Source organism: Mucor mucedo (assembly GCF_025094135.1).
Source record: "Mucor mucedo strain NRRL 3635 chromosome Unknown EV154scaffold_222, whole genome shotgun sequence".
In the NCBI taxonomy this organism is placed as follows: domain Eukaryota; kingdom Fungi; phylum Mucoromycota; class Mucoromycetes; order Mucorales; family Mucoraceae; genus Mucor; species Mucor mucedo.
The window spans coordinates 11,452-38,088 of record NW_026252506.1 but is presented as its reverse complement, the minus strand read 5'-3'; the positions used below and the strand labels follow the sequence as shown (position 1 = coordinate 38,088).

The following is a 26,637-nucleotide window of genomic DNA, read 5'->3' as shown; positions in this document are numbered from 1 at the left end:
TATATTCCCCCCCCCCCAAAAAAAACCCTTGATGGTGGTTCAGTTTATATAACCTCTTTGTATCTAAAACTAAACTTTGATAATTACATTATTTAACCGACTTCAGCATTTACATGAGGATTATAAACCTTTCTTTAATTCAACATTTACTTCTTTTCTGGAAAACAGGATAATGTGGGGGTAAAACTCAAGTACTAACAAGGGATCCTTTGTTCATAATGCTTAAATAATGATAAACAAAAATAGTTGTACATCATTATTTGAGCATTTTGCTTGCATATTTAGTCACATTACCCCCAAAATTTGAGTACTATATTACGCTCATTAGATATACGTATAGAAATTTAATAACACTCTGTGCAATTTCATGCATGAAAAATTACGAACAATTCCACTCCTTTATTGTTGGTTTCATAAAAATTTCACTTTGATCGATTGAAAGCAATTTACCAGAATCTACAACGACGCATTTTTTTTTTTACTGCTATTTTAACCAGTGCATAGTGATTAATGCATAATTTACTGCAAAAGCCCGTGTTTTTATAAAAAAGGGTGCAGCTACTGGTAATTATAATTGTCAATTTGCTTTGCATTCGTATTTTGCCAAGTTGATAAAAACATAAAACAGCGATTTTTCTATGCACTTAAAATAAAAATGTGGGGGATGTTTAAATCATAACTACCTTTCGAACTAGAGATGCAAACTTCTTATTACCTGTAATCATAAATAATTCTCGTATACACGACGATAAATCGGTTTATGTTTTAACCGTAAAAGGCTAATAGCGATAAATCATATGTCTTTTCCGACCAGTGCCCTGAACAGACAAAATAAATGCTTGCCCTTGATGTCATCATCGATTGGTTCAAGCCATTATTTTAGTACATTATGCCAGAAGAGTTCCTCAATTGTAGCCGTCCCCTTAATTTTTAATTTTTAGGTAAAGTTCCCCATGAACAATCAATATTTATGTTGCTCGATTGTTTGCACAGAATTTTAAAAAAAAAATGCTTTTATTGTTCTTTCAGCACAGACATAAAAATCAAGGAAAGGGGGAATTTGATCATATTAAGGCCCTAATAAAGGGCCCATTTTATTAAGGTTTTTTATTATATATTAAATTATTAATGATGAGAGGCATGAAGGTACATATAAAAGCGATAGGTCTAAGCTGGTTGTTTAAAGATATTTTAGGATGAACTATATTGACAGTTTCTTAGTATTAACTTGTTTGTCTCAATTTGCTCTAATATTCATGTTAATCGGATTTTTCGGTTATCTATACAGTATAGTTTGTTTACCTGATGTCCAGTATCCACTATTTGCATTATTAGATGGTGTTGTGGTATCAGCAGTCTTCTTGTGATCTTTTCCTGTTCAAAACTGTTAATAGTTGAAACGGACTAGGTATAATTTCAATACATACTCTTATTACTTTTACTGCTGCTAGTTGATCTAGTTACTTTTTTTTGTTAATAGTGTCGATTTACGATGGACGGCTGAAACAAACCTTTTTCTCTTCTTTTTTTGCGTCACATCTTTTTTTCTTTCGATATCGTTGCTGTAATTCAACTTTAATCTGATTCTTAAGATTGGTATTTTGTTGCTTTTTTGTTCAGGTACCATTATAAAATATTTGAGAAAGGAAAGAGAGAGAGAGAAGGAAAAAAAAAAACAAAAATTAAGAAGAAAAAGATAAAACCTGTCTCCTTAATTTTATTATTAAAAAAGAAATACAATTAAATTTAAATTATGTCCAAGAATAACGAAAAAATCATTATTTATAAGTAAGTTCTGGTAATTTGTAATTAGGGGCAGGAGCGTTACCAAAAATACCTAATAAAATCATAAGATGACAAGCAAATAATGTCCATGAACTATTAGTCGTGGAAGGAAAAGTCAGCCAGCAACCTTCGATAGTGATAAAGATTAATATTCTGGACGTGGATTTGAATCCTTTTTGTGTTGTGGTCCATGCACATTGCCATAAAAGATAAGGGAGAGTTTGAAAGTACCATGAATAAAATTGGTAGTGCAACGATCTTGCAAAGAGAATACCAATAAAATTACTCGTAAACATCATGCATATAATATCTATCATTTGGAAATAAAACAATCAATTATTACAATCACCATGAAATTAACGTATTGTTATTTTACCATCGTTTGATACCGAAATTCTATTATGACGGGAAAACCCTTGCTTTAACACGTGCATAAGGCCTCCTTTACTATGTAAACAGACATGTCAATAAAAAATACCCGAGACAAACAACCCTTATAATACTTACGGCTCGCACCATATATTCAGGATAAACATAAGTAGGGTGAATGCATGTCCAGCTAACAATTGTTTTGCGAACCATCCAGACACAAAGGTTTCCTCTTCTAACATTCTCCAGTTAACTGTCCAAGTATAATCAAATACACGATTAAATTCGAAGGCCTTTTGTAAATAGCTTGAAGGATAAGTCGACAAAAATGGATAGGCTATAACTCCCTGGATCATCACCATAAGCCCCAACTGTCCAAAAGTTTGATATGCGCCAAGTGCTTGCCACAAAATTATTCCAAAAGCAGGAAAGAAAAGCAATACGTTCATTTTGATGGACAATGCCAAACTGAATAAGACACTAGATAAAGTCCAGCGTCTGTATGTCATTGCCAGTATACAGGCAAACATAAAAACCATGGCAACTGGATCATTAAAGCATCTTAAAACAAAGATAGAATGGAAACGTTTCGAACAACCCAATAAAAGAATGACATAAGGTGGCACTTTTTTTGATTGGTGATAAATGCAGCACACAATAAACTGACTGACTAGATAAAGAGCTTCGAAAAAGTATTGAGCGATACGAATATTCTTTCCTTTGTCTGTCAAAAAATACAAGAAAGAGTATATATACACAAACCCAGCAGGATATCTAGATAATAAGAAAGAGAATTAGCCCATATTCAACCTCTTAGCACCATTATATTACACTAAGGGCCCAGTGTCTCCTTTGAGCTTCAAATAATCACGTTCACCAGAAATAAACCCTTCTACCTCTTGCATATAGGCCACCCAATCAATTTCTGTATCTAAAAAATGTAAGCAACGCATTGTTACAGTCATAAATTTGTGTATCTACTTTACATGATACTTTATGGATAATGACTGTGTTCAACACAAGTTCGCCAATCAATAAGAGGGCAGTCAAATGCCAAAAATATTTGGGGTTGCATAGTAATTGAAAAGGAACTCTTATAATGTCTTGAATTTTATAGGTTTTTCGGGAGGCATTGTTAACATCTCTTGAGCGATTCACACTCTTCTTTTTCTTTTGATTCACTTTTAACATGTAGAACGTGCGAGATGTAACAAAAAAGTTAATTTTTTTTTTTTCTTGCTTGCCCTGGGCTCTTTGAAATCCCGTCCAATTAAATTTTGGTTCTGCTTAAACATAAAAAGGGTTGAAATGGACGTCAAAAAATGACACAGTACTCTTTTTTCTTTTATAATTGTATCTTTCAATGACACACTCCTTTGATAATTTCCCAGGCGAGATATTAAACGTAGTTTTTGCTTATTTACGTTCAGGCTTGGATCTCCGCAGTCTCTCTCAATGCGAACTTGTCTGCAAGAATTGGAGTTTACCAGCTCAACATTCTCTTTATACAAAAGTCATACTCCAAAGTGTTCACCAAGTGGAAACATTAATTGCTTCACTAAAAGATACCTCCAATTCATCTCCTGGTAGATTCACTCGAACGCTTGAATTTTATGGAGATTTTGAGGCAGATGATAATCGGGTGTCTTCGTGGGTTGATTCTTTTATTGATATTTTTCCTCAGGCAGAGGCTATTTTCCCGCTAAAATCGAATCCTCGATTTTATAATGCCATCATCAAAGCATATGAGTCCGGAAAATGGAGGCACATGAGAAGTTTTGGTACCTGTCCAGAGGAATCTGTCGAAAAACACAACATGTGTGCTTTGTTGCACAAGGATACGCTCAATATCCTCAATCTTCACGATGGAAAAGCAATCACGCCAGAAATTAACTTGTACAATAAACTGCACCTTTTTTCCAGTTTAAAACAACTATACTTAGAAACAAACCACCGCAGTTTCTATGAATCTGTAGAACACATCACTGAAAATGTTCAGGATTTGCATCTCCTGTCTTATGGAAATTTAATGGGGACGAATTTCGACTCGCTGGCACCATACAAACCCGTTGATCTCTCCTCAGTCATTCCTCAACCCAACATCAAAAACCTTGAAATGCACACTATAGGTTTTGAAAGCGAAGATTTTTTATTGTACTTAATGACAAAATTTCCTGAACTATATTTTCTTAAAATCAATCCAGATATGGGTCCAATTATTCGACATGATCAACTTTTAGATAAGATCAAATCAACAAAGAACAGTCTTTCAGCAGATGTTATTTCAAAATTTATGGTTTATGTCACTAAATGTCAATCTTATAATGTTAAGATGCTTTACACAACTGTAAATGCCGATGAAATTTTGAATAAGTACTGGGAGCAAAGTGAGATTGATGGGCCAAGAATGGTAGCAATTGCTTACACAGAAGCTTCAGATTGGGGAAATTTTGACGCTCAACGCGTGCCAAATGATACACAGATGTATATAAATTTAACCTATAGTCCAGAGACAGCAGAAAGAATCATCTCACTAAACTATAAATCATGGAATGTCAGCTTACCTCATCTCGATGTGCTGGAAAAATGTGGAACTGGCATCGATCGTCTTGTATTTTGTTTGGATCCTTTCAAATGTGCAAATGTGGCCATCGGACAAAACGAGCAAATGGATGATATGGCCAATGGTTATTTCTTCAGCCATATTATTGAAAATTGTACTAGGCTCCAAAGCCTTTATATCTGCCATTCACGGATCCAATTATTTACGTCTGATCAGCATTCCTTTATCAATACCTGTCTTACGGATTTAAGTCTTGAGCATGTCTATATTTCAAAGGACATCTTATCACAAATATCGAAACGCCTTCCCTGCTTAAAAAGGCTGTCACTGGTGAACCTGTATACATGCAAAGAAGAAATTCAATTTGAGGCCGCCAGGTTCAATTTTGTTATTGATATGCCGGAAAGTTCATTGCGATTCTTTAATCTTACGAATCATTTTTTGGATAATGTTTCTCTTACTCGCTACCCTACCAAAATTCTTTTGAAATTGTCCACGGAGGATGGCGATCTGTATTACAAACATGCTCCAAACAGACAAATTGAGCTTATGAAAAAAAACTTCCCTCGAAGTATTCAAGACCCAATTGACACAGAACCTGAGCAAGTAGTACCAGTGCAGTTAGCAAAAGACAGTCTAGCCATTCCGATTGAAGAAAAAGAATATAATGATGGCTTAAAATCAGCAGAATGTGCTAACATTCATGTCAAATGTCGTTCAATGAATTATCTAGCCTTGTCTTTAGAAAGAATAAATCCTCTTCTATCTTGCGTCGTTATACTGGTAGATTTAGCTACTTACAAAAGCATGGGTAATATGTCTGAAGACGAAAGACTATTGGTTATTCTGAATAGTTTCCCTTTTTAATTTCAACAAAATATTAGCAATGATTAATAAAAACATGATATTAAAATAAAACTGAAAAATTATAAACCTTAAACTGTATGCTAATAACATCGAATACTTTTATCATATACCGAAAAAAAGTTTAGAAAAAAATTGATTTCGATAGCCTTTGTTTGTTAAAAAATAAACTGCAATTGCAAGACTACTAAATTACCGGATAAATTGATTGTGAATTTTAAATGTGTATTTGGCCTGAGATGTATGGCAAAAGTTATGATAGTCGCTAGAGAAATGAATGCTTTTTATGTAAAGACTTATGACGTAAGATCCCATTGATCACTAAAATGAAATAAACATAAGGGTTTCTATATGTTGTCAATAGTCTGTTGTACTTTGATATTTGGTAGGAATAGCAAATGAATTATCCTTTAAAACAATGAGCATCTACACAAAGCGCCCTTAAATAGAAAATCCTAGGTAGCTCATGCATATATGAAACGTATAACGAGTTACGATGTTATTATAAATTACAGACAATGCACCAGGTGTTAGATTACTTTAAAACTTCTCTTTTACCACATAGATGAGCTAGAAGACAATGGTTATTTAAAAAGCTTGAACATGTGTATTCTTACACATTTCAATTATTCAGTATAAACACAATGATGATAGCCATGCGACAAGTTTATATGTGTATAGAACTTCTACTTAACAATGGTCTAATTACAAAGCACATTTTTGAGACAGATTCGAAACAGATTACGAACTGATAATGATATCTTCATAATTTATTTGGGTTCTTTAAAGTGTCATATTTAATAATTGTTTAAATAAGCAACAGAATTTATGTATTAGAGCAACCATCTTCTTTTTTTTGTTATAATGCAACGTAATTTTAGTAACTTTCCAGTGGAAATTTTAGATGTTATCTTTGGATATGTCCGTGGAGTCTATGAAGTAGACGGCCTCAAGCAATGCGAGTTGGTGTGCAAAAAATGGATGTTACCCGCCCAACGCTGTCTTTATTCTGAAGTTCTTCTCCCCAATATAAATTCAGCCAAAGCCATAATCGTTGCTTTAACTGATGATGACACCTCATCTCCAGGAAGATTTACGCAAACTCTTGCATATTTGGGAAAATACGATATTCCACATATTACTGCTGCTGCAGGCATCAAGTCATTCATTGATATATTTCCTAATCTACGTCATGTATACTGTCAAAATGATGAAGTTGATTATTACTCTGCTTTAATTAAGGCTCATGGTGAGGGTAAATTAAAAGACTTGAATAGTATTGGTACCTGTCCTGAACAATTTATTGATAAACATGATACTTGCGCGATGTTGCACAAAAATACTCTGCAGATACTAAATGTTCGCGAAGGCTACAGGAACTTTGCAAAGACAAGCCTATACGATCAACTTCATCTTTTTCCCAAAATGAGAAAACTAACTCTGGAAACAAACAAACACAATTTTTATCAATATTCAGAACATATTAATGGGAATATGCGTGATCTGAAAGCGGTGTACTACGAAAACATTGAAAACGCTGATTACAATGGTCTAGCCCCTTACGAAACTGTTGATATTTCAAAGATAATACCTCGGCCTGGTGTCAAAGAACTTGTAATTGAAGGTTTTTGCTACGAAGATGACAATTTATTGTTGTACCTGATGACGAAATATCCAGCATTGAATGCCATCAGAATAAATCTAAAAAGAGACTGTGTCATTCGACAGCCCAATCTATATAAAAAGATAAAGTCAACACACAACAACTTTTCAGTACCTATGCTTTCAAAATTTATGGCGTTTGTTGTAAACTGTAAATATTTCACAATGGATTTGTTGTATACCACCCTCAATGTAGATGAAATTCTGAAAGGCTTTTGGGATTTGCGTGATCTTAAAGAAACAAAGTTAGTTGGACTGACTTATGCTGAAGGTACTAACTGGCAGGACCCTGAAGAGCAACGATCAGTAAATGGGAAGGCATTGGTAAATATAGCTTTGGAGGTAGATCAGTCCATAGATAAAAAGGCTGTGATGTTTAACTACGCATCCGTTGGTGCCGATTTACCACATCTCAGAGTGGTTGAAAAAGTCGGAAAGAATATAGATCACCTTATAGTATGTCTCGGCCCTGACAAATGTTTAAATGTTATTTACGGGCAAGATGTAGAGACTATAACTTTGGTAAACGGGGGTTTTCTCGGTCATATCCTCCAGCATTGTACAAATTTACAAAAACTTCAGGTATATTTCTCACGTATTCTCTTTTATAACAGTGATGAATACCCAACTATAAACACATGCATTACCGAATTATGTCTTGAACGGGTGGTAGTCGCCGAAAACGTACTGACTGAGATATCAAAACAACTACCATCATTGAAAAAGTTGCAGTTAAAAGATGTACATCATGTTGATGAGGAAGATGAAGATGTAATTGATTACTTTAACTCTGAAATTAACATGCCACAAACATCATTCCGTTTCTTGTACGTCAAAAACTATATCATAGACGGTGCCTATTATTCTCATTATCCTTCCAAAATACTGATCAAGCTGACAACAAATAACGAGGATACATACTACAAATACGAATCACCAGTAAAAATCGATATTGAAGAAAGTGCCTTGGATAGTGATTCCGATGAAGAGGACGCTGATGAAGTAGAGCAAGAGAAAAATCCTGATTTCCCTCTTGCAGCTCAAATTAAAGAGGGTGATTTCAACTCTGGCCTGGGTGATCATACATTTGCAAACATCCATATTACATGTAAATCTGTCAATTATTTGGTAGTTTCCTTAAAAAAAATTAGCCCGGCTTTATCCTGCTGTGTATTGCTACCAGACAAATCTGGAAATCTTGCTGCTTCCATGAGCGAAAAAAAATTACGTGAGCATTATTTGCAAGGAGATCGCTAATAATGTTTTGTATGTGCCGATAATAATATTTACATTATGGCTTGTAATGTTTCGTAATAAATTTGATCTTTAACTGATTTCATTTGATTTTATATATTGGCTTTCGAAAAAGCTATTAAATAATGATTTAGGAGCCTTTAGATACAATCTTTAAATGTCGAAATAAATAATGTAATTGCCCACAACATGAAGAAATTTGCCAAAGATAGACTTAACTACAAAAGCAGGGAACTGTATATCTTAATGTATTTGTTATTTGATGGGTTCATTAACGAATGACATCCATGCCGATTATCCAGATTATTTTTTAAAAAAAAACATCATTGTCACTCCCAAGACTCATTGTTCTGGTTAATATTTGTCAAATGCTTTTTGAAGGCTTTCAGTCATCATAAAACGGCCAGTGATATAAGCTCTGCGTCATCTGAAATTTTAAATTAAAGCAGTTTAAAAAGTGTCTTTTGGACGCATATGTAGCATATTATCTTCTTCCTTTTGTGAAATTTATCATCCGCCTTTGTTATCAGTGGTCCTTAAAACTTATTTTATTCTTTGTTGTTCTTTTGTATTATTTTAAATTGCTAAAGGATAAGATTAAACATCGATTTTTTCTTTTTGGTTCTTTCTGGTTTAAATGTATAAAATATATGATTGGACATGAAAATGATAGATTGATACCTTTTCCTTTTCTTTTTCTTTTCACACTTTAAAATGTATCACGGCCTCGGGGAATTGCCGAGCGAAATATTGGATGTCATCTTTTATTTTTTGCATTCAAACAAAGACTTGGATACCCTCTGCCAATGTATACTTGTATGCAAAAAATGGAAGTTACCAGCTCAGCGTTCTCTTTATTCGGAAATTGAATTGGTTAGTGCACAAGCAGTAAACCTGCTAATTTCAGCAAACGACCTTAAACTCGACTCATATCCTGGGAAATTTACCCATGCAATTGAGTATGATGGATATCTGGAAATTAGCGAAAGCCGAACCTCGTGGATTGATTCTTTTAAAGATATGTTCCCTCATTTACGCCAAATTGACTCGAAAAAAAATGATGCATGGTATTATAATGCTTTGATAAAAGCATACGAACAAGGAAAATGGACAAGAATGGAAAATATTGGAGACTGTTCAGTTGAATCATCAGGCCTACACAACGCATGTGCTCTACTGCATAGAAAGACTCTTAAGTTTCTCAGCTTGTATGAAGGGCACGATACAAAAAGCCTAACTAGTTTATATGATAAACTGGGTCTTTTTTCCAATGTTCATCATTTATGTTTTGGAACGAACAAGTATTCATTTTTGGACACTGTGGAGCATGTGGCCCAAAATATGCAAGGTCTAAAACATCTATCATTCGAAAACCTGGAAGGGACTGTCTTCAATCCGGAAGCACAAATTGAATATATTGATCTTTCACTGGTTTCATCTCAGCACAACATTAAGCGGCTTACTGTTCAAGGCATTTCCTACGGAAACGATAATTTTTTGTTATTCCTTATGAAGAAATTTCCCAAACTGGAGTACCTTAAGATAAACCCAAAGAAAGGGCTAGTAATTTCTCATGGACCGTTAATGGAAAAAATAAAGGCGGAAAAAAGCAACTTTACTGTTCCTGTGCTAGCTCGGTTCATGTCGTTTGTTTCAAAATGTTCTGTTCATTCTATGGATTTCTTTTATACTACTCTCAATACAGAAGATATTTTAAGCACTTATTGGAGCTTATGTGCTCCCGAAGAAACAAAACAGCTGGTTGTAGCTTACTTCGAAGGATTAGAATGGCTAAGCGGTGGAACAGAATTCGAGGATAGTGACTCTTTGGTAAATATTCGTTTACATATCGATCCATTTACACGTCAAAAAGCTGTCGCTCTGAATTACAAATTTTCGAAAGTTATTCTTCCACATCTTGGGCTACTTGAAAAGAACGGAGCAATAATTGAACAGTTAGTGATGCGTATTGGACCGAAGAAGATTTTAAGTATAACTGAAGATTTAGATGATGAAGATATGCTCGATATGATTGAAGGCTATTTTTTTAGTCACATACTTCAATATTGTGTTAAATTAAAAACGTTACATATCACACTGGCGGAAATAATCATGTTAAACCCGGATCAATCATTCAACAGATCTATTACATATTTGGATCTTAATTATGTGGGTGTTTCGGACACTATTTTGTTTCAAATATCAACAATAATACCAAATTTAAGAAGGCTTATTCTAAAAGATATACATCTTGTCAAAAACAGCGATAAATATGTAGATCCATATTTTAACAGTGTACTTGATATGCCGTTGACAACATTTCGGTTTTTGCACATTGAAAACTACACTGTGGATGGCCTTTCTATAAATGAATACCCCACTGAAATTCTTATAAAGCTGACAACCGTAGATGGTGAAAGATTTTTCAAATATGCACCTGGTGAAGAAATAAGCTACATTGGCCTAAATATTGAATGGACCAACAAGGAGAAGAAAAAATTTAATAATACATCTCATAATCGTGCTGTTAATATAGGTGAAGACGAATATTATAATGGCTTGGGAAGTAAAACTTGTGCAAATCTTCATGTTCTATGTAATTCAGTCAATTACTTGGAGGTCTCGCTGAAGAAGGTAAACCCAATTTTAACCTGCTGTATCGTATTACCGGATAGGGACGACAATACGTATTTCGAGAGTGATAAAAAACAGAGATCATACTATATGCAATTTTAGTGCTTAAATATAAAGATCATCACAAATAAATCGATTAAAATGTATAAATTTTGCATACGCCAAAAACAATTGGCTCAATCTGCTAAAAAGTACAATAATTATGAAGTCTTTGTTCTTAAATAAAGATATCTTTGTTAATATCCATGTATAATAAAAGACAATGAAATATTGATATTTTTAAATTAAGCAAAGAAAGAATCCAGATTTAATCATCAAATAGTTTATTTTTAAAACCAAATTAGTCACATGTATGGATATCTGTATCAATTAGAAACCTAATACCGTATTTTACCACTACCAAAAAGCAAAATATTGCCTTTTTTCGTTTCATTGTAGTCAAAGTATATAAATACCGATTGTACAGATAAAATACACTTTAAACTACCAAACATTTTATTTATCAATGATGAAAAACTTTGAAGACTTGCCAGAAACTATATTACACAAAATCTTTGCTCATGTATACGTAGATCGAAAATACTATGATATTCTTCAATGCGAATTGGTCTGCAAGAGTTGGATGGCGCCAGCTCAGCAATCTCTGTATTCTACCATTACACTTAAAGATGAACAAGCGGTTGAAAGGTTGAGAATTGCCATGAACAATGTATCTGACTCATGTCCAGGACAATATACACGATCTCTTGCTTACCATGGACGTTCCGAAGTGGATGGAGGGAATGGTACTTCTTGGATTAATTTATTCATCGACGCTTTTCCGAACTTGCGTTATGTTTTCAGTGATATACAAGGATTTCGGTATTATCTAGCCTTAATTAAGGCACATAGATTGGGGAAATTAAAAGATATAGAAAGCATAGGGCCTTGTTCCAGAGAGAGCGCAAACCTCCATAACAGTTGTGCGTTATTATACAAAGACACTCTTACAGCTTTAAACGTGCGTGATAGTAAGAAGATAAATATGGATACTAGTTTGTATGAACGTCTCGACATGTTTCCCAAGGTAAAGAGATTATATGTGGACACAAATTTGCACAATTTTTTCGAAACTGCCGAGGATACTGCTAAAGCTATACCAAGATTACATGGTCTGTTTTTTGAGAACACGGAAACAACCTGCTCTGTTACTGTAGCTCCCTATAAGCCTGTTGATATATCTCTGATAATTCCGCAACTCAGCCTAAAATATCTCATCATCCAGTCAATCTCCTATGAAAATGATAACTTCTTATTGTACTTAATGGCTAAATTTTTGTCAATTCAGCGTATATATATTAACCGAAACAAGGATAATATAGCTTACACCCCAATGTTGGATAGAATAAAGTCAGCACAAAACAACTTTTCGGTAGCTGTTGTCTCTAAATTTATGGCCTTTCTAGCGAAATGTGAATCTTATTCAGTAGATCTGTTCTTCACCACGTTGAATGTCGATGAAGTTCTAAATGGCTATTGGAATTTATGCAGTCCTGGTGAGCCAAAAAATGTTTCCGTAACTTATGAGCAAGGAGCTGATTGGCCTGAAACTGATGTGCATCCTGCAGATTGTAACTCCTTGTCACACATGAGCATGAATATGAATTTGTTAAAAGAAAAAAATCTGATCTTTACTTACGAACCCTGTAATGCTATATTCCCGCATCTTCGAGTTTTGGAAAATACTGGAAAAGGTTTGGACCAATTTTCTTTCTGTGTGGGATCTGAGAAAAATGAAGATGTGCTTAGTGGTCAAGATCAGAACTCAATTGAAATGGTTAATGGAAAGTTTTTCAGTCATATTATTGAAAACTGCACAAGTCTCAAGAGTTTGAAAGTACAAAAAGCGAGAATTATTTCACTTTCCTTTACTCGATCCCTATTTGAGCATTCATTACTCACTGAAATGACTCTTGAACAAGTGGTAATTTCCGAAGACATCCTGAAGCAGCTTTCTGCTAAGCTCCCCTCCTTAAAGAAATTGTATTTAAGAAATATTCATTGTAATCATGAGGACATAAATATTTTGGCGCCCAAGTTTAACAGCACTATTGATATGCCGTCAACATCATTTAAATACTTGTCAGTTCAGAACTATCTATTAGATGGTGTTTGTGATTCTGATTACCCCGCTAAGCTCTTCATTAGGGTAACTGTTAAAGATTTCAACAAATACTATAAATGTACGCCATGTGGGGAGTCAAGCTTTACTTACAACTCATCTGACGATGAATCTGATGAAGAATATGCACAGAAACCAGAAACAGAATACTTTGATCAAGCTACTCCCGTAGACGAAGAAGAATACACTTCTGGATTTAATGACGAGGGTTGCTCAACTGTACACGTTCGTTGTAAATCGCTCAACTATTTGGTAATATCTTTGAGTAAAATCGATCCCGATTTCGGCTGCTCTATTGTTATACAAAATAATGATACTTCCGTTGACATGTCATTGATGAGCAAAGAAGAGATACATGAGTACTTTGTAAACTAATTTACAATGTATCTTCCCTCCATTCATTTTTTCATTCGTGGTATCATAATAAACATTCTTTGTGTCATACTATTTTTTTATAAATCTAGACAACTGTATCTCAGTTTGGCCTCTTTGAAATTTTTAAGTCAGTTACAAGAGTTTTTTTGTACCCTTTGTTGGTTGATTCAAACATTTAACAACGAACCCATATTTCCATTTATTTGAGAACATTTTATGTTTTAATGAGTAACATAAATCCTCGTATTCTTGCCCGCGTTAAAAATTCCGATGAAGTGTTGTAATTTATTCTGTCTATTTTTTTTTTTTCGGGCTCTTTAATATCCCATATGATATAAAACTATATAAAAAAACACCATAGAATTAGTTTTATTATTATTATTATTATGGAAAGTGGCTATAAAAGTTTGCCAAGAGAGATTTTGGACCTTATTTTTACATTTTTGCGATTGGACTCTAACCTAAAATGCCTTTTTCAATGTGAACTTGTGTGCAGAAACTGGAGGTTACCAGCTCAACGATCTTTGTACTTTTCCATTGAACTTCAAAGCTTGAAGCAGATAAAACTTTTGGTTTGTTCTATGACCGATAAATCAAGTTCATGCCCTGGAAAGTTTACCCGACAACTTGTATGCAGTGGGTTTGACAAAAATGGGGAAGAAAATAAGTACATCGGTTTGTTTTTTGATATTTTCCCTCATGTACGCCATGTTTGTTTTGATGATCCAGAATTTGACTTCCATTCAACTTTGATCAATACGCCTAATTCGGAAAAATGGAACTATTTGGAAAACATAGGACCTTGTCCTATCGATTTTTTATCCAATTATAATGCATGTGCTTTATTCTACCAAAAAACCCTCAAAGATCTTATTGTAATAGACACAGACACCGAAAGTATTAATAGTGGATTATACAACAAGTTAAGTCTATTTACCAGCGTGGAATCGCTAGATATCAAATCCAACAATTATACGTTTTCTGAAGCAGTAGAGTATATCACCAAAAGCATTCCAGGACTGACATCTTTGTGTTACGGATATTTAACTGCGACAAATGTTGATAATTTAAGGGCTTATCAGCCTGTTGAAGTATCCACAATTACACCGCTTCCCAGTCTTCAAGTTCTTACGGTTAACGCCATGTCTTTTGAGAGTGACAGTTTCTTAATATACTTGATGACAAAGTTTCCAAGTCTTGAAATATTTAAAATCAATTCTGGAATGGAATTTGTCTCTCATAACCATCAGTTTTTGAAAAAACTTAAGTTGGCACGAAACAACTTTTCTATGAAAGTACTATCTCAATTCATGGCTTTTATTTCAGACTGCCCTGTCCATGTGGTGGAGTGTTTTTATACGACTCTTGATGCTGCAGAGCTTCTGAACAACTATTTTAAATTATGTAATCCCGAAAATCAAAAAACAATCGGACTTACTTATTCAGGAATTGAAGATTGGGAACAACATGAAGTAGAAACAAATAGCTATAATCCCCAGGTGTCAATTGGTATGAATAGCGATCCTGAATTAAATTTTAATCTCTTGAGGTTTAATTATGACTCAGAAGGTGCTGAATTGCCGCACATGAAGGTTGTTGAAAAAGCTGGAAGGGAGATAGAGAATCTTTTGCTTTGTATGAATCGTCAAAAATATATAAGTATCCTCGTAAATCGAAATCCGCAAATGATAGCTATAGCCAACGGGGGTTTCTTTAATCATATTATTACAAATTGTACCAGTCTTAAATCACTCAGCATACGCGCTGCGTGTATTGTTTCATTTGATCCCAATCAGTTTTCGGTTACTAATACATTTATTTCTGAATTAATCCTGGAAGAGGTAGTTATTTCTGAGGATACATTATTGCATATATCACGTATGCTACCCTCCTTAAAAAAACTAGACATGAAGGGTGTGTATCTCAATGATAATAATGAAAAGGACACAGCCTCCAAATTTAACCGTACTATTGATATGCCATCAACATCTTTTGAGTCTTTATTTGTTCAAAACTATTTATTAGAAGATGTCTGTTCTTCCGACTACCCAAACAAGATACTCATCAAAATTTCAACAACTGATAATACAGAATACTACAAATTTGTGCCAAACGAAAATGTTATGTTTGCGGATAATGGCTTAAACGGACAATACGATTACAACCCAAAACCAAAAGATGCGACTTTCTATTTATCGACTCAAGTAAACGAAAAAGATTATAATATTGAATTGGGTGATGCTAGTTATTTTAATCTTCATGTTATTTGCAAGTCGTTCACTTTGCTAAAAGTGCATCTGGAAAAAGTCAGTTCTATTCTAGCTTGTTTGGTCCCTGGACAACCCGCTACGTGTAAAACTAATACAGTCGTGGCCATTTAAACTAAAAGTGTTTATACAGTATGGAAGGGGTACATTTAATCTCGTAATTTGAAATAAAACTTTGCAGACATAAAGAACAATTGATTTATTCATGTATCCAAATGTCTTTGTAATCTTTTAAGACTAAACACTACGAGGTACATTTTGTCCCAAAAAAATTCACATATAACACTCATGTTTTATTTGACAGAAACTTGAATTGAAGGTCTTTGTTTCTATTAATAAGCTTTTTAAAAAGATACAATACAACCTCCCACTTTATGTCATTCTCATTATTTTTAAAAGAGGTGTCTGGTTTTAAGCATATTGTTAATGGTCTCATTAATAGTTGAGTGTCTGCCACTCATTAGACTATTTAAAGGTCATTAAAAAAATTAACCTCGCCTTATTTATTTTATCCAAATGAAGAGTTGTATTATGGATCTTCCAGGGGAGTTGTTAGACGTTATCTTTGCCTATGTGGACTGTCGAGGCACTGATTTGTATTCCATTTGTCAGTGTGTACTTGTGTGTAAAAAATGGAAGACGCCTGCTCAACGTGCTCTTTACTTGGTCATACAACTAGAGAGTGAAAGCCAAATAAGAACATTATTGAAAATTATGGGTGATAAAAAAAATAGATTGCCAGGAAAATTTACACAATCTCTCGTGTTTAATGAAGATTTTGAAGACGAAGACACGCGTCCATGGATAAAGTTGTTTATTAAATTTTTTCCTAATGTACGTCATATTTTTTCCGGAAAAGATGACACCAAGTTTTATCAGACATTAATTGAAGCACACAATCTAGGAATGTGGCAAAATTTGAAAAGTATTGGAACCTGCGCCGAGGATTCTGTAGCTAGTCACAACGCTTGCGCCTTGCTACACCGGGAAACTTTGGCCCTTTTGCATGTTCATGATAGCCACAAAATTAGCAATGGTTCTAATTTATACGACCAGCTAGAATTATTTCCTAATGTTAAGCAGATATACATTGGTACAAACAGGTACAACTTTTATGAAATTTCAGAACATGTCACAAAGCATATGCACAAGTTAAACAAGGTTCATTACGATATTTTGGTGGACACCAATTTTGGTACTTTAGCACCATACGAGCCTGTTGATCTTTCGCTCATTACACCTCAGCCTGGAGTTAAGAGTCTTGTCATTGAAGCTGCCTCTTATGAGAATGACAACTTCTTGTTGTACCTGATGAAGAAGTATTCCAAACTACAAAGTCTCCAAATAAACGATCTTAGTAGTGCAATCATGTCGAACGATGTGCTCTTGAAAAAAATCAAATCTTCAAAGAACAATTTCTCTGTAAATGTATTATCTCAATTTATGTTGTTTGTTTCTCAATGTCCGATTCACTCGACAGATTTGTTATACACAACACTTTATACTGATGAGATTTTCCTCAAATACTGGGACTTGTGTGGCCCTAAAAGACCAAGAATGTTAGCAATAACCTATGCAGAAGGATCAGAATCTTGGCGAAATACGGAAACACAACGTTCAAACAGCGACACTCTAGCACACATTTACATGAGTGCGGATTATAGAACACTGTCAAATTCAATGATAATCGATTACAAATTATGTAACACCGTTTTCCCTCACCTCAGACTAATCGAAAAAGCTGGAAAAGAGCTTGACCATCTTGTGGCTTGTATCGGTCAAGTCTACTATAGAGATACACGTATTGAAGACGATCAAGAGCTAATGCGCATGGTGGAGGGCAAATGGTTCAGTCATATAATCCAACATTGTACAAAATTGAAGTCGCTTCGTGTTTTGCAAACGCATATTGTCTGGTATGATTCTGTCCGTAATTTTCCAATCAACACTTTCATTACTGATTTGACGCTTGAACAAGTAGCTGTATGTCAACACACTTTAAGAAGAGTATCATACCTTCTTCCCAATTTGACAAGAATTATTTTAAGACATATTTACTACGATAAAAGCGTTACAAACCAAATCACCTCAGAACTTAAAAGTGTTATCGACATGCCATTGGCCACACTCCGGTTTCTTTATGCGCAAGATTGTTTACTTGACGAAGAAAAGAAGACTTTACTCCCGAATTTAATTCAAATTAAATTGACGACCGCCAAAGGAGTTTCATTTTATCGTTCTGTTTTGGCAAAGGATATGGATCATCTGCATTCCATGAGACTTGTAGAAGATTTTGATGATGAAGAAGATTTAGAAATTACCCGAGCCATAGCAATAACGGAAGCAGAGTATTTGGACAAATATAGAGAGTATCAATGTTTAAGCCTACAGGTTAATTGCAAGTCGATCGATTATTTGGTGGTGTCTTTGAAAGAACTTAATCCCGAGTTAGCATGCTATGTATTAATGGTAAATGGAGATTCCAATACAAATTTATCTCCACTTGAAGAACGAAATTTGCGCGAGCATTACGGGAGAGAAAATCATCTTATGGGTAATCGACTCTGATAGAGACACCATTATAAATATTGCAAATTTGGCACAGCCTTTTTTAAATGTAGTGAATAAATGAACCTTACATCTTTCTCTTTTCTTTTTTACGGGTCTCTTAAGGACAGTCAGTTTTCCTTATGTACACTCGGGTGCGCGTAGTCGTAAGATAGGATCTGATACTTCAACTGACACCGAGAGATCAATTTAGTTTATTGCCTTGATCAAAAGAAAATTCATTACAATAAACATACGGTAATCATATCTGAGCAATTTTTAGCTTACTTTCGGTATTTGTTTTGGACTTGGCTTAATATTTCTGCCCAAGGTGAAGAATACGAGCGCAAGAGTGAAATAGTAGCAGTAGAATTGCGAGAAGTATAAACCGCTCATTATGTATTCATGCATAACAATTACATTTTTTCTAGCCGTATATTTTTGTTCTCAAGTCTCAAGGTCGGCTAAGTCACAAGATTTTACATTGTGATTACATGCACTTTGGCTGTCCCTGAGAAAAGCGTTATTCGAATACTATAAACGAATGTTATTGGCTAATAAAAACAATGACAATTTAGGCTTATATGTACTGTTGAAACTATGCCGCCTGTACATTGGTAGTATAATGAGAACAAAAGGGGTCTCTTTATTACACTTTAATATGCCAAATGTATTCATTTGGGTTTTACTGAGTCTTGTGAGCATGTGGTTAAACATTTCAATTTTTTTTTCTTTGAGTGGGAGGGGGTTCTTTATCGGTATGTCTAATTATGATTAAAGTTTTCTATGCGAATAGATAAATCAATTTAAAATCGAGTCAACATATTGTACTTCTTTTCTTATTACATAAAAAAATGGGCCGACATTTAAATTTTCCAGATGATATACTGGATGTGATATTTGGAATTATTCGTGAAGAATCTGATTTTTATAGCCTTTTACAATGCGAGCTTGTGTGTAAAGCATGGATGATACCAGCTCAGCGGTCTCTCTACACTGATATTGAGTTCCGTAGCGAGAAAGAGGTCGATACTTTAATTCGCGCCCTTACAAAAAGACCAAACTCGATTCCTGGGAAATTCACTCGGTCCGTAGTATACAACAATGAACATAACACAAACGAAAACCCAAAAGACACCCGCACTTGTCGTAAAATATTTGAGTATCTGTTCGGGAAGAAAGAAGGTGGAGTAAAAAAGACACCGTGGATAGATTCATTTGTCGAAATTTTTCCCCATGTCCGCAATATCTCATTGGCAAAAGAGGACTCGTCCTATTTTTGGATCTTGATTAAAGCGTTTGGATCAGGAAAATGGAAAGGGATGGAATGCATTGGAAAATGCCCAGAAGAGTTTGCCGATAGCCATAATGCGTGTGCCATGTTGAATAAAGATACGCTCAAAACACTTCATCTTTGCGATGACAAAGAAAACGAAACCTGTAGTTTGTATGATCATCTTCATCTCTTTCCTAGACTGAAGAAACTTTATATGACAACAAATCAATACAGTTTCTTTGAATATGCAGACTATGCTACTGAAATAATACCGGGTCTTGATACGTTGTGTTACGAAAACTTGAAGGATACTGACTTTAATTCTCTGACTCCTTACAAGCCTGTTAATTTATCATTGATTACACCACGTCCGAATATTAAAAATCTTGTTATACAACTCACCTCCTATGAAAATGACAACTTTTTATTGTATCTAATGACAAAATTTCCAAAACTTCAACGCGTGACCATCAATCAAAAGAATAACGCACAAATCCATGGTGCTAGATTGGACGAAATTCAGCTAGTGTGCGACAATTTTTCTGTACCGGTTCTATCTAAATTTATGGCCTTTGTTTCGAAATGTGAAGATCATTTAATGGATTTGCTTTACACGACACAAGATCCTGGTGACATCTTGCCCAATTATTGGAGCCTATGTAACCCCGAGAATCCAAAAGTGGTAACAATAACGTATTTTGAAGGCCGCGCAAGAAGACGATTCAATATGATTGAGCATAATGAAGACATGGTCCGGATACGTATGGATGTACCTTCGTTACTTGGATCGAGTGTCACGTTGGTAGATTATCCTTGGCTTGAACCTACTCTTCCACATCTTATGGTGCTAGAGAAATGTGGGGAACAGATTGATCATCTTGTACTGTCCGTAAACCATAAACACATTCCACTTTATCTTTATGAAGAAGGAGTTGATGTCCCCAATGAAAATTCGATCAATCTTATGGATGGGTTTTGTTTCGGTCATGTGATCGAATATTGCACCAAACTTAAAGTATTACATTACTATCGATCAAAGTTGTTCTCTTTATTCAAGTATAGCAGATATGTGTTTCGCAATACCACCATTACTGATTTGATTCTTGAAGATGTGCTCATTTCTATGGATACGATGTCACAAATATCAGAACGACTCCCTTCTCTCAAAAGACTTCGGTTGAGGCATGTAAGTTGTGACTCCAAAATCTTGGATACCCCGCTCTCGTTAGATAGTGTGATTGACATGCCATGGACGTCTTTTCGCTATTTGAACCTAAGAAACTATATGATTGATGGTGTATCCTACTTCCGATTACCGACAAACATGTTGGTTCACTTGACAACCGAAAATGAAGAAATGTTTTTTAGATGCAAGATACGTAATCCGACTCGAACACGATGGGAAGATATTGTCATTGATACAGATGATATAGAGCACATACCCGAGTTTCTAAATCCACCGCGTGCTATTCCAATAGAAGAGGAGGAATACATGTCTAGACTGCGTCAGAAAAACAATGCAAGTGTTCATGTCATTTGCAAATCATTGAATTATTTAGTCTTAGCTTTTGATCTGATCAGTCCAACTCTATCGTGTTTTGTTTTGGTTCCTGATAAAGAAACGGATGTATCTACCATGAGTGACCATGAAATTTGTGCACATTACATGAGTCGTGATAATTAATCATTCTCAAACCATTGTAATAAACACATTCTGTATCATTGAAAAATCTAAAATCGTAATTTTTATAAAATATGAAATAGCCCTGATAATAAGCAAACACATTTCTCTTTCCTTGGAAAATCCAACACGAATATGAAAAAAATTATGAATCTAAATTGCAATACTGCCTGATTTGACATGGTTCAAATACCTTTAAACTTTTTGCGATTTAAAGCCAAATTTAGACTTTTTTTTGTTTTTTCTCGGTTCCACATGATATGCAGCCTTTGTCACACCCATACGATCAGAATGAATGGAAGATTGGTTTTTTAAAAATAAACTTTTCTAAAAGGGGATGATTACTGTTTATATATGTTTAATTGTTATACCAACTTTAAAATCTTTAAAGCCTTTTTATTAGTATTATAAAGGAGTGATACTGATATGTAAGCAAACTTTATTTAGTAGCGTAAATTAATCTGAATCTAGTAGAAATCTGACGTTCATCCGCTTCTTTAAAGGCGAGCTCCAAATTTTTGTCGTACTCTTCACTCGTAACTTCTGTCAATTCAGTAACCATGACCTTGACTGCAGGGAGAGCCATTTTTTGAACAGCCAAGAACATCTCTCCGGGTTCACCGCCCCAGCTTCCAATGGGCACATTGTAAGTGATATCCTGGATGTTGGCATAACCTGCATCCAAAAGATAAGTGGATATTTTATCAGCGATGAATGAATCCATATGTCTAGCCTCCAAAGCTTGATTGACTAATTTTTTTACAAAAAAAAAAATTGTGTCAGCATGTTGTAAAAGTAACTTTAAAGAAAGGGATAAACGTCTACTTACTCCAGTCACTGATATTCTTGAAGGCAGGACCCGCATTATTATAATGATTGACTAATTCTAAGAGCTCAATGGAACCCTCCGGCTTTAAAATACGTTTCATTTCCTTGATGGATAAAAGATATTGCTCAGTGGGAAATCCCATCACCAAGAATCGTTGGAAAACAAAATCAAAGGACGCATCCTCGAAATCCATTCCTGTACCAGCGTTCATTATTTTGAAGGAAGCATTGGCGGGTTTGTCTTGCGTGTAAAAAACGTCGGCCATATCAATACCGATGAACTCGGAATTAGGGTATAAACGAGCCATATCCTTTAGAAGAAAAGTTAGTTTGATTTTTATGGGTTGCAATAAAAAGCTTACCAGAGTCCACCATCCAGGTCCACAACCAATGTCCAAGACACGAGCACCTTGAGTTAACTTTTCATGCATTTCAGACTTGTAAAGACTGTAAGAAAGAAAGTGAGTTTTCAATTAGTAACAAATTTTCGTGCATTCTTGTTGCCATGGATGTTTACCCTCCTACGAGATTCCTTCAAAATAATGTTAATATCAACTAGATTTAACGATCAATGCTTTAGATAATACTTACTTCCACAAGTTATGATTCAATTGCAATCGAGCGACTTCAGTAGCATCACTAGGCAAGATATAAGCGACATCTTGATTGTTTGCCAAAAGACGACCATCCTTTAATTCAAAGGCGATTTCACAGGTAGTATGAGTAATATTTTCAGCAGTCATTTTTGATGTTTTTTTGTTTGATAAACAATGAAAATGAATTATCGATTATGCGAGTTATATACTTGTTTTCATGCTATGCTGTCATTGGATGAAACGCTCAATGGACAACTTCCCCCCCTTTTTTTTTGTGCCTGCGAGTGTATCACCAAAAGAAAGATCAAAAAAGGAAATACTCCGATATACCAAAAAGAAAAAAAAAGATGACATCATCACTTCAATTTTTGGAGGGGGAAAGGTTGTTTAGGGGCAATTTTTCTGGTTTACCAAAAAAAAAAAAAAAGTTATTTTATCCTTACAATGATTTCTAAAATAATTGCACGTTCTGCCAGACTTGCTCGTCCCACTAACACTCTTCGTCGTGGAGGTCACGGTACTCCTTCTTACAACGAACCCGGAGGATATCTTTTCGCTGAAAAGGTAAATAATCGACATTCCCTTCCACATTAAGAAAGTAGACAGAAAGTGTATATGATCGACTTGGACAGGAATCCGACATCGGGGGAAAGCATGCCGAATATTTTTAAAAGAGTGGAAATAGAAAGGAAAAGAAAAAGGAAGAGGTTGACACAATGATCTTTTTTTTTTACGATTATATACACTTTTTTGTCGAAATTACAAATACAGCATTGATGCAAGATAGAGAGACTAATGGTGGTGTGGGTTATATAGGTCCGTGTAAAGGAAGATTGGGAAAACATTTACTACATTGGTATGGGTGGTGGATTTGTTGCCATGGCCGTTGCCTTGTACTATAAGCCCGACACCAGGTAATTAGACATTGATGAATGCATAAAGAAACAAAGGTTAATCTCTTTCTTTAGTGTTGTTTCTTGGGCCAAGAAGGAAGCCGAAAAGTCTTTGAAGGAAAAGGGTGTTGTTCTTGAATTCACAAAGACTGCATAAATTTTTGTTTTTTTTTACCTCTCAGCTAAAATATCATTAAAAAATTAAATTAAAATATTCACTTTAAAAAAAACGCTCCGGTTATCTTTCTTCTCTTTTACTTTTCTATTTTTTTTTTTCAAATACAACAAAGAAATGACTGAAAGTGATTCTGAGTATGTCAAGCTGATTAGCAGTGATGGCTTTGAGTTTATAATTCACCGTGAAGCGGCTATTCGTTCCGGTACCATCAAGAACATGCTGTGTGGTCCTGGTGAGTGTTTGGGACGCGCTATTCGAGTTACGTAGTATTTTAACGTAAACGTTCCTAGTTCAATTTAGAGAATCCGTTGATAACGAAATCACCTTTAGAGACATTAAGTAAAACTCAAGAAATATATGCATCCCTTCTTTCTGTCTTTTAACAACAGCACACTTTTTTTTTTTTTTCTATAGAGCCAACATTTTGGAGATTGTATGCCAATATTTATATTACAAATGGAAATACGAAGGCTCCTCAAAGGAGATTCCTGAGTTCAAAGTAGACCCAGAAGTTGTTTTAGAAACGTTAATGACGGCGGATTTCCTTGAATGTTGATAATAAAAAAAAAAAGGACGTATTTTATTATTATTTTTTTTTACTGTATATTTCTGTACAAAAAGAAGGCGAGGGGAAAAAAAGAATTAAAAGTTAATGGCGTTACCGAAAGAAGCGATAAGACAGGCTTCACGGAAGGCTTCAGATAAGGTAGGATGAGCATGACAAGTACGACCAATATCTTCAGCAGAAGCGTTATACTCCATAGCAAGAACACCTTCAGCAATCATTTCACCAGCGTTAGGACCCATAATATGAACACCCAAGATACGATCAGTATCAGCATCTGTAATCACCTTAACCATACCATCAGTGTCATCATTGGTACGTGCACGAGAGTTGGCAACAAAGGGATAACTACCAGTCTTGTACTTGACACCTTCTTCCTTTAATTGACTTTCGTTCTTACCAACCCAAGCAACTTCAGGATGGGTATAAATAACAGAGGGGATAGCATCATAGTTGACATGACCATGACCAGTAGCAATCATTTCAGAGACAGCAAATCCTTCATCTTCAGCCTTATGGGCCAACATGGGACCAAAAGTAACATCACCAATACAACGAATATGAGGAATGTTGGTTCTGAATTCAGCATCAATCACAACACGACCACGGTTATCAAGCTCTACACCAATGTTCTCTAAACCGAGACCAACAGTATAAGGACGACGACCGATAGAAACCAAAACAGCATCAGCTTCAAGCTAATATAGATTTGAAGTCAATAAGGGTGAAAATAGCATTGGATCCTTTACTTACTGTTTCTGCCTTTCCTCCCTTGGAAGCTTCTACTTCTACCTTGACAACATCACCGTCAATCTTGGCACCGTTTACCTTGGTGCTCATCTTGAACTTCATGCCTTGCTTGGTCAATAACTTGTGGAAACCCTTGGCAAGTTCAGGGTCCATACCAGCACCAATGGCACCGAGATATTCGACAACAGTGACTTCAGCACCGAGACGAGCCCAAACAGAGCCCAATTCAAGACCAATGACACCAGCACCAATTACAACCATTTTCTTGGGCACTTGAGCAAGTTCAAGAGCACCGGTAGAAGAAACGATACGCTTCTCATCAATCTCAATACCGGGAATAGGTGTGACTTCAGATCCAGTAGCAATCACAATATTCTTTGCCTTTAATGAAGAAGTGGACTTACCATCCAAACTAAGCACATTAATCTCGTTGGCGGTCTTGAAAGAACCTGTACCTTTAACGTAATCGACACCGTATTTCTTGAATAAAAATTCAACACCCTTGGTTAATCCACCAACTGCTCTAAGACGAGCCTTGTGCATGTTATCCAAATTCAACTTTACATCACCCACTGCACACATAAAAAATTAAATATCTCCTCTCCCAAATTCTATACAGTTTTGTTTCCTTGCTTACCTTCGATACCACGAGATTTAAGGTCATGTTGAGTTTGGTGATAGATGTGAGAGTTATTCAACATGGCCTTGGAAGGAATACAACCGACATTTAAACAAGTACCACCCAAAGAACCACGCTTCTCAATACAAGCTACCTATATTTCTTTTCTTTTTAATATCTCCCCCTCCTTTCATCTCTTTGTATTCAATCGTCTTACCTTGAGTCCTTGTTGAGCAGCCTTGATAGCGGCAGGATAACCACCAGGTCCACCACCAATAACAACAACATCGTATTCTGTACCTGTTAACGTATATTTTAGCCAAGGAAAACGTATCAATGTTTTCAATCGTTACCTGTAGAATAGAAACGATAAAAGGCGTTGGCTACTGGAGCACGAACAGTCTTTACGGTAGCATGACGAGCGGCAATCTAAGAAAGGAATTAGTTACCATGTCAATATTTCTCCTTTTCTGATTCTTTTACGTTAGCCAAAGGAGATTTGGTAGTGGCAAGTCTAAACATTTTTTTTTTTGGGGGGTTAAAAAGAGAAAAAGAGGGGAAACACGGAAAAAGATAACAAAGAAAAAATATTTAAATGTTTTTTTTAGCTGAGTTTTTTTAGACCCCCCAGGCCATTCTTTTTTTTTTTTGTGTGTGTGCGTGTGTGTATGGTTTCTTTTTCATAAGCATGATATGACTTATATTTTTAAATGAAGTGTAACTCAATGTGTATGTGTTTAGTTGAATAGAAAAGAAGAATTCGTTTATTC

General features: G+C 35.1%; 11 protein-coding genes across 11 annotated transcripts; 8 read left to right on the top strand and 3 right to left on the bottom strand.

Annotated features, from left to right (window-relative positions):
• Positions 1-2,288: 2,288 nt before the first annotated feature.
• On the bottom strand, positions 2,289-3,059 carry EV154DRAFT_540860 (glycosyltransferase; the record flags this gene model as incomplete). Its single annotated transcript, XM_051604447.1, has 2 exons — positions 2,289-2,928; positions 2,986-3,059. The coding sequence occupies 2 exons, from the start codon at positions 3,057-3,059 to the stop codon at positions 2,289-2,291; spliced, it is 714 nt and encodes a 237-aa protein (XP_051450825.1).
• Positions 3,060-3,517: 458 nt separating this feature from the next.
• Positions 3,518-5,584, top strand: EV154DRAFT_582144 (uncharacterized protein; the record flags this gene model as incomplete). Its single annotated transcript, XM_051606666.1, has 1 exon — positions 3,518-5,584. One exon carries the CDS (start codon positions 3,518-3,520, stop codon positions 5,582-5,584), a length of 2,067 nt encoding a protein of 688 aa, XP_051450824.1.
• Positions 5,585-6,445: 861 nt separating this feature from the next.
• Positions 6,446-8,500, top strand: EV154DRAFT_488096 (uncharacterized protein; the record flags this gene model as incomplete). Its single annotated transcript, XM_051599059.1, has 1 exon — positions 6,446-8,500. The coding sequence occupies one exon, from the start codon at positions 6,446-6,448 to the stop codon at positions 8,498-8,500; it is 2,055 nt and encodes a 684-aa protein (XP_051450823.1).
• A 711-nt stretch (positions 8,501-9,211) lies between these two features.
• On the top strand, positions 9,212-13,667 carry EV154DRAFT_571313 (uncharacterized protein; the record flags this gene model as incomplete). Its single annotated transcript, XM_051606255.1, has 2 exons — positions 9,212-11,131; positions 11,598-13,667. 2 exons carry the CDS (start codon positions 9,212-9,214, stop codon positions 13,665-13,667), a joined length of 3,990 nt encoding a protein of 1,329 aa, XP_051450822.1.
• Positions 13,668-14,053: 386 nt separating this feature from the next.
• On the top strand, positions 14,054-16,048 carry EV154DRAFT_488093 (uncharacterized protein; the record flags this gene model as incomplete). The annotated part of the gene is made up of 1 exon (XM_051599058.1): positions 14,054-16,048. The coding sequence occupies one exon, from the start codon at positions 14,054-14,056 to the stop codon at positions 16,046-16,048; it is 1,995 nt and encodes a 664-aa protein (XP_051450821.1).
• Positions 16,049-16,450: 402 nt separating this feature from the next.
• Positions 16,451-18,502, top strand: EV154DRAFT_571311 (uncharacterized protein; the record flags this gene model as incomplete). Its single annotated transcript, XM_051606254.1, has 1 exon — positions 16,451-18,502. One exon carries the CDS (start codon positions 16,451-16,453, stop codon positions 18,500-18,502), a length of 2,052 nt encoding a protein of 683 aa, XP_051450820.1.
• An 833-nt stretch (positions 18,503-19,335) lies between these two features.
• Positions 19,336-21,441, top strand: EV154DRAFT_582143 (uncharacterized protein; the record flags this gene model as incomplete). The annotated part of the gene is made up of 1 exon (XM_051606665.1): positions 19,336-21,441. The coding sequence occupies one exon, from the start codon at positions 19,336-19,338 to the stop codon at positions 21,439-21,441; it is 2,106 nt and encodes a 701-aa protein (XP_051450819.1).
• A 436-nt stretch (positions 21,442-21,877) lies between these two features.
• Positions 21,878-23,009, bottom strand: EV154DRAFT_474523 (S-adenosyl-L-methionine-dependent methyltransferase; the record flags this gene model as incomplete). The annotated part of the gene is made up of 4 exons (XM_051597961.1): positions 21,878-22,166; positions 22,264-22,577; positions 22,629-22,713; positions 22,858-23,009. 4 exons carry the CDS (start codon positions 23,007-23,009, stop codon positions 21,878-21,880), a joined length of 840 nt encoding a protein of 279 aa, XP_051450818.1.
• Positions 23,010-23,306: 297 nt separating this feature from the next.
• EV154DRAFT_453544 (ESSS subunit of NADH:ubiquinone oxidoreductase) lies at positions 23,307-23,985 on the top strand (the record flags this gene model as incomplete). The annotated part of the gene is made up of 3 exons (XM_051597291.1): positions 23,307-23,426; positions 23,679-23,776; positions 23,831-23,985. The coding sequence occupies 3 exons, from the start codon at positions 23,307-23,309 to the stop codon at positions 23,910-23,912; spliced, it is 300 nt and encodes a 99-aa protein (XP_051450817.1). The 3' UTR covers positions 23,913-23,985.
• Positions 23,943-24,504, top strand: EV154DRAFT_531156 (BTB/POZ protein). Its single transcript, XM_051603806.1, has 3 exons — positions 23,943-24,165; positions 24,224-24,272; positions 24,348-24,504. The coding sequence occupies exons 1-3, from the start codon at positions 24,048-24,050 to the stop codon at positions 24,487-24,489; spliced, it is 309 nt and encodes a 102-aa protein (XP_051450816.1). The 5' UTR covers positions 23,943-24,047; the 3' UTR covers positions 24,490-24,504.
• EV154DRAFT_531154 (dihydrolipoyl dehydrogenase) lies at positions 24,505-26,583 on the bottom strand. The gene is made up of 6 exons (XM_051603805.1): positions 26,351-26,583; positions 26,221-26,296; positions 26,085-26,167; positions 25,886-26,021; positions 25,252-25,820; positions 24,505-25,196 (listed from the first exon to the last, which is right to left on the bottom strand). The coding sequence occupies exons 1-6, from the start codon at positions 26,387-26,389 to the stop codon at positions 24,576-24,578; spliced, it is 1,524 nt and encodes a 507-aa protein (XP_051450815.1). The 5' UTR covers positions 26,390-26,583; the 3' UTR covers positions 24,505-24,575.
• Positions 26,584-26,637: the final 54 nt, after the last annotated feature.

Coding starts and splice junctions, on each gene's coding strand:
- EV154DRAFT_531154 (XM_051603805.1), bottom strand. CDS start 26,389: ATGTTTAGACTTGCCACTACCAAATCTCCTTTGGCTAAC. Junction 26,297..26,350: donor CCAAATCTCCTTTGGCTAAC/GTAAAAGAATCA, acceptor TTCCTTTCTTAG/ATTGCCGCTCGTCATGCTAC. Junction 26,168..26,220: donor TTATCGTTTCTATTCTACAG/GTAACGATTGAA, acceptor ATACGTTAACAG/GTACAGAATACGATGTTGTT.
- EV154DRAFT_531156 (XM_051603806.1), top strand. CDS start 24,048: ATGACTGAAAGTGATTCTGAGTATGTCAAGCTGATTAGCAGTGATGGC. Junction 24,166..24,223: donor GAACATGCTGTGTGGTCCTG/GTGAGTGTTTGG, acceptor AAACGTTCCTAG/TTCAATTTAGAGAATCCGTT. Junction 24,273..24,347: donor ATCACCTTTAGAGACATTAA/GTAAAACTCAAG, acceptor TTTTTTCTATAG/AGCCAACATTTTGGAGATTG.